The sequence below is a fragment of the Ictidomys tridecemlineatus genome, chromosome 1 (assembly GCF_052094955.1).
Source record: "Ictidomys tridecemlineatus isolate mIctTri1 chromosome 1, mIctTri1.hap1, whole genome shotgun sequence".
NCBI lineage: Eukaryota > Metazoa > Chordata > Mammalia > Rodentia > Sciuridae > Ictidomys > Ictidomys tridecemlineatus.
In genome coordinates, this window is record NC_135477.1 from 245072536 (window position 1) to 245090826 (window position 18291).

Consider the following 18291-nt stretch of genomic DNA (forward strand, 5'->3'; position numbering starts at 1 on the left):
CTGGGGGGGGGGGGGCGATTAAGAAGAAAATAAAGAATTTTATAGTATTTGCCGTTGAGCCAACATTGGACTGAGACTTCAGGAGCTTAGCGCTGCGCTTTTGCACCATTGCACATGTTACAAGGGCCCTACCGAGACATGAGTATGTTGGTCATCGGAAGCAGCAGATTCCAAATGCTGCTTCCCTAGATTATTCTTTCAGAAGAATAGTTGTGCCAGCTACTCATCTTTGTCATATGATCCTTCCCCCTCTGCAACCCAGATGTGAAAAGTGAAGAAAGCATGCCATCGGATTTCATTTCCCAAAGTGGAAATATATGATTTACTATGGGATGTTTAAAATATAAATGTGCTCTTCCCCCTGCATATCCAAAGCTTTATGTGGACATAGATCTAAAGTGGAGAGCGAACAAGTTCATTGATCCTCAGTGTGGACAGGGATCAATTAGGGTCAGCCTGATTGGTGGCTTCAGGCTGGGTGTGGGAATCAGGTGGTGTCCTGGGACAGGTCTGATCCTCAGTTTGTAGACTGAATGGCCGGAGTTAGGGGGAACCATTCGCCCCGTTTACATTCACAAGCCTCATTTATTCATCAGAATGACTTCCTGGGCCATGAGCCATAGGAGGCCAGGACCCGTAGTTCACTTCTTACCTCCAGGGCAAAGCATAGTGCCAGCCTATGACGGGCTCTTTTTTTTTTAATGACATTTTTTTTAGTTATTGATGAAACTTTATTTTTTATTACTTATATGTGGTGCTGAGAATCAAACCCAGTGCCTCACATATGCCAGGCAAGCGCTCTATCACTGAGCCACAACCCCAGTCCTGATAGGTTCTTTTCTTTTAATTTTATTCTTTATTCTAATTTGTTATATGTGACAGCGGAATGCATTCCAATTCTTATTACACATGCTGAGCACAATTTTTCATGTCTCTGGTTGTATACAAAGTATATTCACACCATTCATGTCTTCATACATGTACTTTGGATGATAATGTCCATCACATTCCACCATCATTTCTAACCCCTGCCCCCTCCCTTCCCCTCCCACCCCTCTGCCCTATCTAGAGTTCATCTATTCCTGGCATGCTTCCCCTCCCCCACAATTTCATTATGAATCAGCCTCCTTATATCAGAGAAGACATTCAGCATTTGTTTTTTTTGGGGTTGGCTAACTTCACTTAGCATGATATTCTCCAACTCCATCCATTTACCTGCAAATGCCATGATTTTATTCTCTTTTATTGCTGAGTAATATTCCATTGTGTATATATATATACCACATTGTTTTTAATCCATTCATCTACTGAAGGACATCTAGGTGGGTTCCACAGTTTAGCTATTGTGAATTGTGCTGCTATAAACATTGATGTGGCTGTGTCCCTGTACTATGCTGTTTTTAAGTCCTTTGGGTATAGTCCGAGAAGAGGAATAGCTGGGTCAAAAGGTGGTTCCATTTTCAGCTTTCCAAGGAATCTCCATAATGCTTTCCATATTGGCTACACCATTTTGCAGGCCCACTGATAGGTTCTTTTTAAAAGAGAAAGACAAATACAGGATGAAGAGTCAACTGCACATAGCTAAAGCATATGTACACACCCATGAAACCGTCACGCAATCAAGATGATGAACTTACCCATCACCCCAAATTTTCATGAGTCCCCTTGCAAGCCTGCTCTGGTTCTGCCCACTGTTTCCAGACAACCACTGTTCTGCTTTCTGTCACCATAGATTGGTTTGAATTTTCTGGAATTGTACGTCCATGGAGTCCTACAACAATAACTCCATATATCTTTGGTCTGGCTGTTCTGAGCATGGTTAGCTTGAGATTCATTGATGTTGTTTCATACATTAACATTTATTCCTTTATTATTGAATCATATTCTATTGTATGAAACCTGATATGTGTTTAATAAGTATTTATGGCCTGACATTAACCTGAAGGTCAGTACTTATAATATAATTTTGGGGAGAAGAAATAATGGTATATCGTTCTTTTCCAAGTGCATAGATTTACTTAAAAAGTAAAAATGAAAATCAGGATGTGAGTTGGCATGGTAGAGACTTTTCTCGTTATCCAATATCTGTTCTGTCTCTTTCCATAGAAATACAATGCCTGATTTTTGACTCGATACAGATCTGTATGGTATAAAGAGTATATTTTCCAGCCTTCTGTGAAGTTATGTGTGGTCATATGACTGAGTTGTGGTCAACATGATATAAGCAGAAGGAGTGTGTGTGTGTGAAACTTCCTAGAGGTCTCATTGAAGGAAGGAGGATTTCCTCTTCTTCTTCTCCCTGTTTTCTGGAATGCAGCCATGATATCTGGTGCTTTGGTAGCCATTTCGTGCCAGAAGTGGCTTTTGAGGATGGAAGCCACCCGATAAGGTAGACTGGGCTTGGGTCTCTGATACTGTAGAGTGTGATGCAAGGCCTGGATTAATCACTTTTAGATTTCATGACTATGAGAGAAAAATAAAATTTTAAATCACTGCTTTTTTTTTGTATTTTTCTTTTGTGCAGCTCAAACAATCCCAACTGGTACAATTAGTAAATGATAGATTGAGTTAGAACAAGAAGGAGCTTAATATTGCTGAAAAGTCATGCTAATGTGTCATTTTCTCTTAGGGACTTTAGGGTATTTGTTTGTTTTTAGAGTTGGAAAGGTTTATTTAAGGGCTCATGGTTTTAGAGGTCTCAGTCTATCAGTAGCTGGCTCCACTCCTTGGGGCCTGAGGGGGGGCTGAACATCATGGCAGAAGAGTATGGCAGAACAGAAGCAGGTCACATGATGATCAGGAACCAGAGAGGGACTCCACTCACAAGACACAAATATATATACCCCAAAGGCACACCCCAATGACCCACCTCCTCCAGCCAAATCCTATCTGCCTTCAGTTCCACCCAATTCCATCAGGGAATTAATTTACTGATTGGGTTAAGACTGTAAAAACCCAAACATTTTTACTCTAAACCTCCTTGCATTGTCTCCCAATGAGCTTTTGGGGGGACATCTCACATTCAAACCATAACATTCTACCACTGGCCCTCAAAAGCTCATGACTAACTCACAATGCAAAATGCATTTTGTCCATTTTCAAGAGTTCCCCCTAGTCTCAACAAATTCCATGGTTGCCCCAAAGTTCAAGTCCAAAGTCTCCTCAGAGGCTCAGGATAAGCTTGCATCATGAGCTTCTTTGAATATCAAAGCAATTTACAAGTATCCAATAGATAAAGTTACAGCGTAAACATTTCCATTCACACACACAAAAAAGGGGCATAGAAAGAAGGGATGGGACCAAAGCAAGACCAAAATCCAGGGGGGCAAACAAAGCCTGTAGTTCCACATCCGGCCTCTGGGGCACATGACATGGTGATGTTCTGTCCAAAGGGCTTATGTAGATCTGCCCCATGACCTTGTCGGTTGCAACCCAAATGACCTTTCTGTTGGCTTGTCTCTGCTCAATTCCTGCAGCTTTCCTAGGACGATGTCCCATGTTGCTGCATTTCTTAAACTCAAGGCTCTCCACTGCAGCTTTGGCTTCCTCCTCACATATCCACACTTTGCCCTCTCAATGAGTTGCCCTTTAGTCTCCTAGACGTTCCTTTGAAATCTTGGTGGAAGCCTCTATGACCCCCTAACTCCAATATTGTGCATTTTTTGCAGAACCAGCACCATGTGGATGATGCCAGGGTCTGTCACTATCTCAAGCAGAAGTGAAGCTTCGAGGGACAATGCCTGCAGCAGCTTCTGAGTGTCTGGGTGACTGAACATGTTGAAAAAACTTCTTAGGCCTCCTTGTGCAAGAAGAATACCCCTTTGGTCTCTTCTCAAAATAATTTTTATTTTTTACTTCCTTGAGTCTGAGATGGATGTTATCTTGCTAGTTCCTGAGATACCCTCAAGCCATCTTTCTTATCATCTGTGGGAAAAGTCTTCAGCATTTCTTTAATAGCAGTAATGTCTTCAACAATTGCCACTTCCTTAGCTCCAGTTTTATTCCCACCTTTCAAGACTTTCAAATCTTCCTGCTCCTGATTATCAGAATAAATTTGGCTAGAAGCCACCAGCAATATCCATGCCACTGTCTGAATTCTGTCTAGAAATTTATTCTGCCAGATTAAGAAGTTCATCACTTTTAATCAGCTTCACAGAAAGTCTCAGGACATGGCCACAATGCAGACTGCTTCTCAGACAGAACATAACACAAATGGCCTCTAGTCCAATTACTAAAAGTGTCCATCTTTTTTCTCTGAGCCCTGTCTTCACTGTCCATGGTCCTATTGGGCATTCTGTTCTTCTGAGCTCCCACCAGAATCAGCCATTAAGCTCCACTTACAACAATTTAAAGCATTTACAGCTTGCACTTTTAAACATCTTAAAATTCCTCCTCCAAATTCCAAAACTCCAAAATCTTCTGATCCACATAGTCAGGTTAGGAAAAACAATGACCCCACTTCTGGTACTAATTTCTGTTTTAGTCAGCTTTTTCACTGGTGTGATTAAGAGACCCAACAAAAACAGTTTTAGTTGAGGAAAAGTTTATTTGGAGGCTTAAGGTTTCAGAGGTCTCAATCCATAGGCACCTGGCTTCATTGCTCAGGGCTTGAGCTGAGGCAGAACATCATGGTGGGAGAGTGTGGCAGAGGGAAGCAGTTCACATGATGATCAGACAGTAAAGAGAGCTGAAGGGATGTTTCTAACTAGAAAGCTCATACACACTATTGGAGCCTCCTTTCATGAATTCTGGAAAAATCATTCTTTTTTTATTGTTTTTAATTGGCATGTAAAAATTATACACACGGGATGTTTGTATGCATGAAGCATTGTGTAATGTTCAAATTAGGATAAACATTTTACCTCCTTAAAATCTTATTATTTCTTTATGATAAAATATTCAAAATCCTTTCTTCTGGCTTTTTGAAGTATAGAGTACATTGCCATTATCTATGTCTTCCCCCACTGTGCAGTGGCACACCAGAATTTCTTACCCATAACTATAAGTATCTCCTGATCAACATTTCCTTGACCATCCCACCACTTTCTCAGTGTCTGGTGACCATCATTCTATGCTCAACTCCTATGGAATCAGCATTTTAATATTTTTCCTGGAAGTGGAATTATTCCTGGTTTGTTTCACTTAACATAATGATCTCTAGTTTCATCCTTGTTGCCACAAATGACAGGGCATTTTTATGGCTGAGTAGTGTTCCATTTTGGGTGGATATACCATGTCCTCTTTATCATTCGTCTGCTGATGAAAGCTCCAGTTGTTTCCGTTTCTTGGTTATTGGATGACAAAGAATTCTTTACAATTCTCCTTTTCCCATCCATGCAACTCTCCTTTCCATTTGAAGCCATCATCAGTATTTTAGACTTCTCAAAAATCATTATTTATTTTATATTTACTTATCTTTAACTTGATGGCTCTGATGGGATGTGGGATTGTCCTAACCTCATTAAAGAAACTTACAAATCATGGTTACGGTGGCTTATTTGGAAGTGTTCGCTGTACTTACCTAGTCTCAGTTACTGTGTACAATTTCTTGTTATGTTTAATTCTTAATGATGTGAGGCTTGTGACTTTTTCTTGTTTGAAATATTTTAAACATACTTTCTTTTCAGAGTTTAAGTCCAGATGTCATTTATCCAGCAAAGAGAACACTGTAGAACAGTAGCTGTCAACTTCATTGATTGACTTAGCCATGGAACATTTTTCCAAATGGTGTCATAGGTAAAACACACTCTGTAACATCGGTCAGACCTGCTCAGGTGGACATGGAGGTGGAGGGCTCAGAGCCTCTCTAGATAACTCCCTCCTGTCCTTCCCCTCCTCTGTCATGATAGCCCCTGAGATGCAGTCTTACAGCTTGGAGGCTCTGTGAAGGCAGCTAAAAGCCTCAGATTTAGAACATCTCCAAGAACCAGAATGTCCACAGAGCAGCTCAGATTAGTCAAAATTAAGTGACACAATGTCCAGATGTCAGGGCCTTATGTTTTACTAGTATGGGAGCCTCCAGGACTGTCTTTCAGACCTCTGCTCTTATTTTAGCTGCAGTTCTAAAGAACATTGCAATCTGGCTCAGAGCCAGACAGTCAGGCAGCGCCAGACATGGCAGAGGGGACCGGATTTTTAAGAAAGGCAAACATGAGATGTTAAAAACCATCTTCAGAGGTCATTTAAGGTAAATGTGGTCTCCTTAATATGTTTCAGTGGGCCCTAAAGGCACAATTTTATACATTTAAATATACATTTCATATATTTTATAAAGTATATATGTGTAAATGTGAATATTTATATGTTTTAATGGATGTGGGTATGTTTTATATATATATGGTACATTTATGTTTTATTTTATAATGATAACATTTATTAAAATGATTTTATGTGCCATGTACTTACTATTCTAGGTGCTTTCCATAGTTGACTTATCTCACCTTTGCCACAATTGCTTTGTGAAGTAGGCACCCTCATTATCCCCAGAGGCCCAGAGGAGTTCAGTCCCTTGCTTAATGTCGCACAGCAAGCATGTGGTGAAGCTGGAATTCAAACCCAGGAATCCTGACTCCAGGGCCAATGCTTTTAATATATTCCATACCTTAGGATAATTTCCCATATTTAAACAATGAAAGTCCAAACATCTGTGGCTCACAAAAATTTTCTGTTGTCTGGGAAACTCTTATCCAACATGTGGAAAACTCACTTGTCCTCCAACAATCCCGGGTAAATGAAAGAACAAATTGAATTGAGGCTGGAATCCGGGTCTCCTGATGTTGTGTGTCAGGCACCCTCCCCTCGCCATGTGACTTGTGAGGAAAGCCAGGGAGACAGACTGACAGGAGCAAGTCGGAGCCATCAGAAAATGTCCCCTGTCAGACTGCTGGCCCGGAGGGAAGCACTCAGACCCAGCCACTGGCAAGATGGCTGCATTTTCGTTTGTATTATTGTCATCTTCTAGTGGCTCACGAGGTATCTTGGAGTTGACCGAAAGGCTACTGTATGTTTGAAAGGCATCTTTCTCTGGCCCGTGTTTATAGATTGTGGCAGAACAGTCAGAAGACTTCGAGCTTCAAAAGTGAACCCTGTTTCAAGTCAGCAAGGGCCACAGTGTGAGCTCTGTGTCACCCCAGGCGCTGGGATGTGCCTGGCTTCCTCTTCAAGTTTGGTGCTCTGCTTTGTGCTCAGGGGACTCAGGAATGACCCTGGCTTTTGCTGTGGGCCTGGATCCTTTCTATCATTTTGGAATGAAACGGGATTCCAAGGGAAGCCTCTGATTACAGAAGGTCTACACTCGCTGAAGGAAGCCCAGAGCACATTTTTAAACCAGGCTGGAGCGTTCATTATTACACATCCCCATGATATTATTTTGTGGCCAGTCACAGTGGCTCATGCCTGTGATCCCAGGGACTCGGGAAGCGCAGGCAAGAGGATGGTGAGTTCAAAGCCAGCCTTAGCAATGGCGAGGCACTAAGAAACTCAGTGAGTCCCTGTCCCTATATACAATTCAAAAAGGGCTGGGGATGTGGCTCAGTGGTCAAGTGCCCCTGAGTTCAATCCCCGGTACTAAAAAAAAAAAAAAAAAAAGATTATTTTGTTGTAAGTGGATTAGTCACAGGCCATATGTCACACACATACCTTGGTCTATCAACCAGACTTCAAGGAAATCGGGTTTTTTTTGCTTTTTTAAAAGAAGACACCCTCCCGCAAAGAAATGAGAATACTCAGCACATTTTTGGATGTCTTAGTGCAATCAAATCACTGGTAATGTGTTGATTACATCATACTATTTCAATCTAATCATGTTTAACTCACTCCCACCTTCCCTATACTTGTCTGTCTGGTGAACTCCTATTCATCTTACAAAGTCCGGTATTTAGGTTACCATTCTTGTGCTATTCATGAGCATCAAGCACACCTATGTTACAGAACATATGTCTTGCAATAGTTAATAGTTTTAAATCCACTGCCCTTACTAGGCTGTGGGTTTCTTTTGCTAGATGTGAGTCTTTTTTCTTTTTTCTTTTTTTTTGATACCAGGAATTGAACCCAGGGGCTCTTAACCACTGAGCCACATTCCCAGACCTTCTTAATATTTCGTTTGGAGACAGGGTCTTGCTAAGTTGCCGGGGCTGGCTTTGAACTCACAGTCCTCCTGCCTTAGGAGCTAATCCTAGAAGCCCTGAGCTTCTGGGATCACAGGCGTGTACCACTGCACCTGCACCTGCCTCAGCTGTGGGTTTCTTGAAGGTAGGATTCATAACTAATGCGTTAACACACTGTCAACTGGTGAAGGTGTGGTATGCAGAATCCTAAGATAGCTCCTAGGATTTCTGGCCCCTGGGGTGTACATACCCCATGCAATGCTGGACCTGGAAATGTGATGGCTATCACTCCTTGATTAGATGACATTAACTGGCTACAAGTAAAGAAACTTTGCAGACAAAATTAAGGCCCCAGCTAAGTTGATTTTAGTTAATCCAAAGGGAGATTGTACTGGGTGGGCCTGTGTTAATCTGGTGAAAGCTCTTTAAAGAGGAAAGTGACCTCCCTGAAGGAATAGTCAGTTCCCTGCTGGCTTTGAAAAGGGAAGCATCTGTGTTTTAAGGAGGCTTCTGGAGAGACCCATCTGGTCAGGACCTGAGGGTGGCTCCTAGGAGTTAAGAGCAGTTCTGAACTAACACTTTACTAAAAAACAAAACAACAACAAAAATAAACCAGGAAGTCCTGCTGCCCAGCCACACAGCTACAGAAAAATTAATTCTGCCAACAACCTGAATGAACTTGCAAGTGGATTTTTTTTCCCCCCAGTAAAACCTCCAGATGGGAATGCAGCCAATCAATACCTTAGCTATCACCTTATGAGATCCCAAGCAGAGGACCTAGTTCAACTGTGCCTGGACTCCTGACCTGCAGAAACTAGGAGATGATGATACATGTGTGTTGTTTTAAGCCACAGAGTTGTGGCAATTTGTTACACAATGATAGAAAACTAATACTGTCGGCATTTCTTAAATGCTTGTTGAAGTTCATTTAATCAGGGAAATAGAATATTTTAAAAATGAATCTTGACTAAAGTTCGGGCCAATTTTTTTAAAATGTAGACATCTTGAAGAATTGCCATCTTCCTTTGGGTCTTCCATCCATGCAATCAATTTCACCCACTTCCAAGGTTTCCATAAATCCCAGCTTCTGATTGTCTGAAAATAGGAAGTGAGATCCTCTCCAGCCATCGCTTGGCATTCCTGGGAGATAACATGGATAGAAATTGATGTTGAAATGAGACCACCATCATTTTTCAGTCTGCTCACCATGTACAGAGCTTAGAATGATTAGAAAATGTAAAACACATGTGAATAGCTCAACCCCCTTTAGTTAAATCCCATTTACATAGATCAGTTTTCCCAAGGGCCATAAGTTAGCTGAACTTAAGCAATTAAAAAAAATAAAACAAAACTAGAATCTCTTCCTAAAGCCAGAAAAGAAACATGGATGAGTTAAACCATATCAGATGTAATGGTTTGTTTTGAGAAGTGTTTGGTTTGTTGTCTATATGTGTGTGCTTTTTTTTTTTTTTTTAAAGGCAGATTGAAAAACAGCGTTTATAAGATCTTAAGTGGCCGTGGTAGAAATTGAGCAGACCAGATTAATTCCACCCAAGCCATCGATCGATACTATCAGGATCACCAGTGACCCAGATCAGGGACTTGCTCTTCACTCTCTATTACATTAGCAAACCAACCTAGGGACCAGCGCCAGCGGAGGGACGGAGAACATGGCTGAAAACAACACTGAGCCCAGTGTTAGGCTTGGTGCTCCAGGACCTTGAAATACCACCTTCGGGGTCCCTTCATGCGGTTGGCTGGGTCATGTTGTGACTCAGAACAAACTTTCTGGCCCTGGAGCCTCTTCTCTCTCTCTGGCAACATTTTCAATTTCATTTGCCCTTGGCCAAATGTAGCTTCCTGTTTCTAAGAAAAGAGGTGGAAAGAGCCTTTTGAAGGCCCCACAGACAGTCTGGGAAGGCTTCATGGGCAGCAAACAACTCTTCGCAAACAACAATTTGATGAGTTAAGTGTAAACGGATCAGAGACATATGGATTCCATTTTGGAGGGAAATACACATGGGCTTACAATGTAAAGAGGGACGGAGTGGGGGCGGGGCAGGGAAGGGAATGCCTGGAAAAATGTGGTTTGGGTCTTGCCAATTGCAAAATGTTTGAAACAAATAATTTGAGATGTTTTGCCCAACCGAGAGTGTGGCTGGATTCGCCCTTTCCTTCTATTTATGTGTCATTTTCAGACTCAGCACACATGCCAGTGCTGGTTTGGGTCTTGGGTGGATTGTTACAAATGCAGTCATTTTGAAAGGTCATTTCATGTGATTCCTGTGGTAGCCTCTGAGCAACAAGAGTAGGTAGGGTGGTGTCAGGGAGGAGCTGAGAATTTGGAGTCACCTCTCTGCCTCTAGGTCAAATTGTCTCTCAGTGTCTCTGATGTCTTCCACTTGTGGAGGTTCCAAATTCAGGAGATGTGTCAGCTTGAGAAAGTTCCTCAACCTCAGTCCTCACCTGTGAAATGGGCACAGTAATACCTCCCCCAGAGCCCATGAAGATTCGGATGCTCCATGGTATGGAGTTAGGGTCCATACTCCAACTCTAGCAATGCGTGAACTCCAACTCTGCTTTTTCATCTGTTCACTGGGGGTGTATTAGCTTTGTATTACTGTAATAACTACTTGAAATTATCACCTTGAACAAGGAAAGGCTTTAAAAATTTTTTTTTTAGTTGTCAATGGACATTTCTTTCTTTTTTTTTAAGAGAGAGAGAGAGAGAGAGAGAGAGAGAGAGAGAGAGAGATTTTAATATTTATTTTTTAGTTTTCGGTGGACACAACATCTTTGTATGTGGTGCTGAGAATCGAACCCAGTGCCTCACATAGGCTAAGCAAGTGCTCTACCGCTGAGCTACAACTCCAGCCCAGGAAAGGCTTGTTTTGGCTCCATTTCTGAGGTTCCCATCCATAGTCACTTGGCCCTTGCTTTGGGCCAGTGTTGAGGCAGCACAGCACCCTAGAGAGCATGTGGTGGAATAGCCTGTCACCTCCTGGCAGTTGGAAAGTGGAGAGAGGAGGGGCTGGGTTTCCTTGATCCTCTTCAAGAGCAAACCACCTGTGACCTAACTTCCTTCCACTATGCCTCACATTGCAGAGGTTTCACCAACTCCTGGTAGTGTCATTGCCTGGGGACCAAGCCTTTAATATATCAACTTTTGGGGGACATTTAAGATACGAACTATAGCCTGGGGGCAAAGTCGGCATCCACTGCAAAGGGTTATCTTGAGAATTAAGAGTTAATGCATGTAAAGAGCTTACACAGTGCCTGGCCCATCATATGTGTTCATTAAAACTTGCTATTGTTGCTTACTATTTCTCCTGTTCCATTATATCTTTGGAAATTGTAGAAAATAAGGCAACATCACCTCCAGGGTGCGGACCAGGTCAGTCCCTTACCCAAACTGCAGGAATCTCCTCCAGCTGATTCTCCTTTCTTATTGCTTCAGTTTGTAGAGTCTTTGCTTTTGTCACCCCCAAATAAAAAACAGGTATATTTTTTAGTCTAAAATCAGATGCATCTCTTTTAAATCCAGGGAGATATCCTCTTCCCTAGTTTACTTTGCCACCACCACTATCCAAAGACACTTAGTTTAAAGGTCCAGCAAAATCATACTAGAGCATGAGGGAATTCCAGAGTCTCTAATGGAAGGAAATCAGGAGTCCTGAATTGTGTTGGTTGGCTGCATTGCTTCTCAACCTTCCTGCACTTTAGGGTGAGCTAACAGGTTTTGAAGCTGTGGCTTGGGCATAAGTTTTACAACCCCCAGGTGCTTCAGATATACTGCCAGGGTGAAAATCTCTCTGGCTGAGGTGATCAGTGGGCACTGCAGTGGCTCGGGGGTCACTTCTTATCCAAACCCATTTAATTCATGGGCCCTTCACGCCTGATTTTTGTCCTCTGCTCTAAGGGTGAGTTTCCCTCTGGGACTCTTCCCTTGAGGTCTGCAGGAGCAAGGCCGCTTCCTTTCCAATCTCCAAGTGGGCTTTAGGTCAGACCTGTCCTCCCCTATCTCTGCTCTGTGGGATCTTTTCTGAATCCACCACTTCTTCTCCGCCTGTGCAATGTCTCCACACCTCCCGTCGTCATTGGCACCGTCTTTTGCTTCCTTCTTTTCTGCCCACTGACCATGCACTGCTGTCTGTTGCTTTGTCAAACAGTCTCAGAGGCCGTGTTGTGCAGTGGGAGAGTGGAGAATCGGAGGCTGGCCCTGGATCTCTCCTTGGCTGCTGAGGAGTTACTTTATGTCTCCTCACTTTCAAATATGAATAGGCTTACTGAGATGATACCATTGTTGTGAAGGTTCAAGGGGATAAAGAAGAGGTTGTGAGGGTGAGGGCAGTGGGCTGGCGATATGACATGACGTTGAGGATGATATTGTAATGGTATTGGGTGGTGACGGTAATGCTATGGGTTGTAGGGGTGACTGTGGTGGCAGGTAATGGCTGCAGTGATGGTAGTGGTGATGGTGGTGGTGATGGAGATGGTGATCATGGTGGCAATGGTAGTGATGGTGGTAGTGGTGATGGTTTGGTGGTGGTAACTATGATGGTTGTGGTGGTTGTAGTGGTGATGTTTATGATACTACTGGTGGTGGTAAATAAAAATAAATATAAAGAAAGAAAGAAAGAAAGAAAGAAAGAAAGGTATTGTGTCCAACTACAACTAAAAAATATTTTTAAAAAAGCAGAACTACTCTATTTGGCATGGAATAAGGAATTTTTTGTGGTGATTAGATTTACCCCATGTGAAAACTCTAGGCAAGGCTGTTACCTCTGTGTCTGGTGGTAGGCTTGATTTTTCTGTGGGTCAGCAGAACCTGCAGATAGGATAGAAAGCTGGATATGAAGTGGGAGGGCAAGAATAAACTGGATTACCTACCTGACCCTCACCCCTCCTCACCTTGATAATACAGGTAACCTACATACAGGAAAAGCTGGTGCCCCCCATCACAGAGCCACACATGCACCAGACCCAGGACTCAGACTTGCTGGAGAAGATCTGGTGAGGCTGGAGATTCTTCAGGCCCAGCTACTATCCTGCACCAATGAGATGTGAGACAACGTGTGTGAGCTGCCTCCGTCTGGTGCCCTCTTCAGACCCCCTGAGTACCTGGAGTAGCCTGTGTACTATGCTTAACTCAATTATTTCAAACTTGGAGATGCCAGGGAAAGCAGAGCTGAGATGGAGGCCAGGGCCAAAGAACTGGAGAAGGTAGTCACTGCACTCTCAGATTAAGGAATAGTCTAGCATCATCTCATTCCCAGGAGTTATGGTGTTTTGGCCTCTCCTCTAACCAACCCCTAATCACTGAAGGAGGCCATCTCTTCTACCAGTGCTTGAATTTGGAATCAGAGATTGGTAAGGCTGAAATGACTGGCCCTCTTTGGAATCTTGCTATGCTTTTAGCATCCCTCAGGTGCTTATTTAAGGAACTATTATTCTTGATGTTGACCCTGCTGTTTCTATGATACTTCACCTTGTCCTGTGTTGCTAAGCCAATATGTCTGGTAGATGGGGTGTGTTCCATGCACTTTTGGACTTACATTTTCCACTTACAATGGTGATTTGGGATATATCCCCATGGAAAGTTGAGGAACATCTATAGTTGGACCTAAAGTTCTCTTTGGTGGCAGATGTCCTTAGACCATGCAAGCTCTTCCTGGGACCTCTACTGTTCATGAGTGACAGCCTTGTGAAAGTTTCAACTCTCTTTCTACTACTCTGGTTTCTAGAGGCTTCATTTATCAATAAATAGAAATATGATCCTGTTCATAGTCTTTTGTTTGTAGATTTTCTTCACCAAAGGTGTACTTAAAATTTAGTTCAATTCTGTTTTCTCTCATTTTTGTCTGTCTCTGCTCTAACGTATGGCCATCAAATTTTGGATGGGTGGCAGGACTGGGAAGAGTTGTATTCTGAGTTTTGTACTGCAAAATGAGTAATTTGAGATTTGGTAGTCAGAATTTGGTAGTCTTTCTATTTACTATGCTACCTGGTTTGTGAGCATTTTCTCCAGCTGCAAGCAATTTACACAAACTGTAAACTATGTTAACTGTTATAATCCCTGAAACCATGACTAGAGACTGAAAAATGACCAGTTGTCATCAGATTTGGAAACCCATAGAAAGGATCATTTTACTGTGGCTTCATGCTTGAAACTTTTCAGATTGTGGATAAGTTGAATATCCACCCTTTGGTTTTCTTATCTGTCACATGATAGTTTGCCTTGCGTGTCATGCCATGTTCTTTGAAGCCCTAGTGGTCACCAGATGACTCTTTGGGAATTTGGGGATAGGAAGAACGTGAGATCTAAGTGCTTCTCACCCCTTATTCAAATGGTGAAGAACCACTTTTGTATATTTTACTACATTTGGTTGCAGCAATAGATTGAATTATTGCTCAGCCAATAATTACTCCCTTTCCTCTCTCTGAGAGCACACCATGCTTCCCAGTCCTAGTGACTTTGGACTTGAACTTGTAACTCACTTTGACCAATGGAATGTGAAGTGAATGTGGATAGAGTAGTAAAAAGACTAGACATTCAGGATAATGGGCCCCATTCAACCACACCTGGAGGCTAATAGGCATATTAATGAGCACCATTAAGGCCTATTTCAAATGTAAAAGACCTTGAAGCTCACCCTTGGGAATACCTCTGCCAAACTCCTTTGTCCCAGAGGAAAATGGAAAGTGGGGGTGAATACAGATGGTAGGCTGGATGTCTTTTCTTTCTTTTTTTTTTTTTTATTGGTTGTTCATAACATTACAAAGCTCTTGACATATCATATTTCATACATTAGATTGAAGTGGGTTATGAACTCCCAATTTTTACCCCAAATGCAGATTCTGCAATCTGCATTTGGATGTCTTTTCAATACCTATTTTACTTAGATTTTGCTCAATGATCTACCCAGAACCACGTATACACTTTTAAGCTAACACACAAAACGGGTTTTTCTGCTATCAGGTCCCCTCCTGCATGGCGGGAGTTCTATCTCTTCTTACTTCAATAAATTCTGCTCTGTTTACTCTTCCATTCCATGACTGTGGATTTTATTCTTCAAAATTTGTGAGATAAGGAAATTGGCAAAGTGGAGAATCTAGTCTCATCTCAGAATTCCTATTTCAAAAGGATGTGATGTGAATAGGGGCTTTAAATGGACCTTCATGGTTTGGCTTGTGTCATGAGCTCTTCTATATCCTTCAAGAATGTGTCCCAAGTAGGAATTGAGAACTGGAGAGATGTTGAACAGGCTTAAACCCAACCTATAACCTGAAGCAGTGCTGCCCCAGCTGAGTTCAGGGAGATCTGCTCACAGGCCACTTGTAGATCAGATCTCTTGCCACGAGGACAAATATTGGTATAAGTTGTTCTGTTTGGGGGTGATTTGTTACACAGCATTATTGCAGTCATAGCAGTCTGATAGAGTTAACAAATAAGTTCTGTCCATAGTCAGGTCCTTTGGTTTAAGAAAAGGTTTGAAAAGCATTTTGGGTTTGCTGGATTTTCTGCTCTCTCATCCAGTTTTACCGTCCTCTGTTTTTTTATTTTATTTTTTCCTTCCTGTGTATATAGGAGAGAGAGGGAAAAAGAAGGGATTTTGGAAAAAATAAAATCTTATTGAAAGGAAAAAAATTAGAGAAACTACAGGTTTTTCTTTTTCTTTTTGATGGAGGAAGGGAGCTTAAGGGAGCTTGGAGGAGAGACGGGCACATCTGTAGTTAAAAGTATGTTTTGTTTCTTCTTTGAATCCCCAAGTAAACATTTCTCCACTGACATCGTTTTGCACTGATGCATTATTTTGTCCATTTTTGTGTTCCAGGTTTTGTACAACTTCTAAAATTCCAGGAAGAAGGTGAAAGAATAACATTGCACATGGCCCTGGCTTGACTATGTTTATTTCGTGATAGGCCATTCACTTGGACTTAACCTTAAACTGACCTTTCTGATTCCAGAGGAGACAGCAAAGCTTTGCTAACAGAGTCGGAGTCAAGGAGCAGATGCAGCCCACTTCCCTGGCCAGCGGTGTTTTCCATTAGTGTCCATAGTCACAAACAAGGTGCTGGGAAGATGTTTTAGGAATCCCTGGAGCACTTTACCGCTCAAGTGCATGCACTAACACTCTGGGGTCTTAAATGATTGATACTCACCCCCAAGTTTGCATATGTGCGGGAGAGAGGAGTGGTGAGGGAGCACTTAGGCTGTTTTCAAGCCCTTCTTGTGCCAGCCCTTTGTAGCATGCTTTTACTTTACCCTTAAAATCTTGAAAATACCTCAAAAATAAATACAAAACCCACCACTCAAATCCAGGAACAAGGGCTATCCTGTTCCTATGAATAAGTAAAGTGCTATCATATCATGTGTGTGTGTGTGTGTGGGGGGGGGTCTTTTCAAAGATGAGCAACATTTTAGAGCAGATCATGGAAGAATGGTTCTACTTCTCAGAGATAGATAGATAGATAGATAGATAGATAGATAGATAGATAGATAGATAGATAGTATTTACGGGGTCTAGGAGGCCCTCCTGAGGCAGACCAGGCTTCATCCATGGCAGGAGCTGGGTTTGAGGCCATCTCTGCCATCAGCCTGTGCTCAGTGTCCCTATACCTGATGGCATCTGCATTTGGGTATCAAGTGATTCTCCCACTTGTTTGTATTGGATTGAGCTCTTTTGAGGACAACAGGAGCTGCTCAATATTTCAAAGCCAGGACTTGGCACTGCTTGTGCCTAGGGAGTTCTGCTGTCATGCTCTGGGGGTCTGTGTTTATATCCCATAGTACCATCAGGGGAGAACAGGCTCCAGGAGACTATTTATCTCAGGTTCACTAATGACTATCTAGCAAACATTAACCTATTAGCTGTATTTATTGAGTGTCAGGAGATTTTATAATAGAAGCTCTTTTCTGATAACCTTGAAAAAGAATCAAAGAATAGATGCCTACCTGGCCAACATAAGGGACAGGTGGGATTTAAAAAGACAAAATCAATCCAGACAAAGGCAAGAGAAGAGAGAAAAGGAGCGCAGAACAGTTTGGATAAAGAATAAGGTGAAATATTTACATCCAAATTAGCCAATTAATTAATTACATTAAATTTAATTACATTAAATGCTAATGAATTAAATATTGCAATTGAAAGGTGAAGGTTGTTAGGATGAAAAAAAATCTCAAGTATATGCATCTTCCTAGTGACATACCTTAAAATAAGGACCCCAAAGCCTTTTACCTGTATTTATTAAAGGGCAGAGCCCTTTTCAAAAGCAACATGACAGTAGGTACTGAGAGTCATAAATTTGTCTATACCCTTTGAGTTCATGTATCATTTTAACAGTTAAGACCTCAGAGGCTGGACTGGAAAAGAACACAGTTTAGACCCCATCTCTGCCCTGAACAAGCTGTGTGACCTTGGGCAAATGAATCAGTTCTTTGTTTTTTAACATCTGGAAAATGGGGATAATTAGTAGTTTTCTTACAGGGGTGTCGTGAGGAGTCAGTCATCGTGGATGCGGAGTGCTCAGCACACAGCCTGGCGTGTTGTATCTGTTCAATATGTGCTAGCTGTTTAAACTGCCGCTGTCTTTGCCCGTGATCTTAGCCAAAAGACCAAGAAGTGATGCTGCTCTTTCTTTTATTCATCAATCCTGGGAATCTATATCAGGAAAATAATTAAGTCAAAGAAAAATATTGTACTCACAAAGATGTTTGTGTCATTAAAAAACTAGAAACAATCTAAACGTCTCATTCATTTATTTGTTCATTTGTTCATTCAATTCAACAAATATTTATTGAGATCCTGGTGTATGCCAGGTATTGTATACCACCGTTTGGGATGCATTAGTGAACAAGACCCCGGCTTTTGTGGTGGGAAACGTATAGCTAAACTAGACGGCCATAGTTCAGTGGAAGGTTACACAATGGTTCAAACATAGAAACAAAGAAATGGAAAGTTGTTTGTAGTACTATAAAAAGCAGAAGAGGGAAACATAGGTGTCTTAATAAAATAAGTGTGTGTGGACCCAAACTAGAATGGAGCATTTGAAGGTACAAATGGTTCTTAGAATGATAGGATCATGTTTTTGGTTTTCCTATAATTTATGAAAGGTTTTACAATGTTATAAATATATATTCATATATATATATGTATGCTATTTCATAAATAATTGAGAAAAGTGA

General features: G+C 41.7%; 1 protein-coding gene and 1 long non-coding RNA gene across 4 annotated transcripts in view; both read left to right on the top strand.

Annotated features, from left to right (window-relative positions):
• The window catches only part of LOC144365574 (uncharacterized), a 38941-nt gene extending 34866 nt beyond the window's left edge, over nucleotides 1-4075 (top strand). For all 3 annotated transcript variants that reach the window (XM_078017711.1, XM_078017701.1, XM_078017703.1), the window contains one exon: nucleotides 3669-4075. In XM_078017711.1, coding sequence (XP_077873837.1) covers nucleotides 3669-3756 — 88 coding nt within the window. In that variant the 3' untranslated portion in view covers nucleotides 3757-4075. The remainder of the gene's footprint in view (nucleotides 1-3668) is intronic.
• Nucleotides 4076-10179: 6104 nt separating this feature from the next.
• Nucleotides 10180-17846, top strand: LOC144365587 (uncharacterized). Its single transcript, XR_013424207.1, has 2 exons — nucleotides 10180-13178; nucleotides 15941-17846. It is a non-coding gene; the product is annotated as an uncharacterized LOC144365587 (long non-coding RNA).
• Nucleotides 17847-18291: the final 445 nt, after the last annotated feature.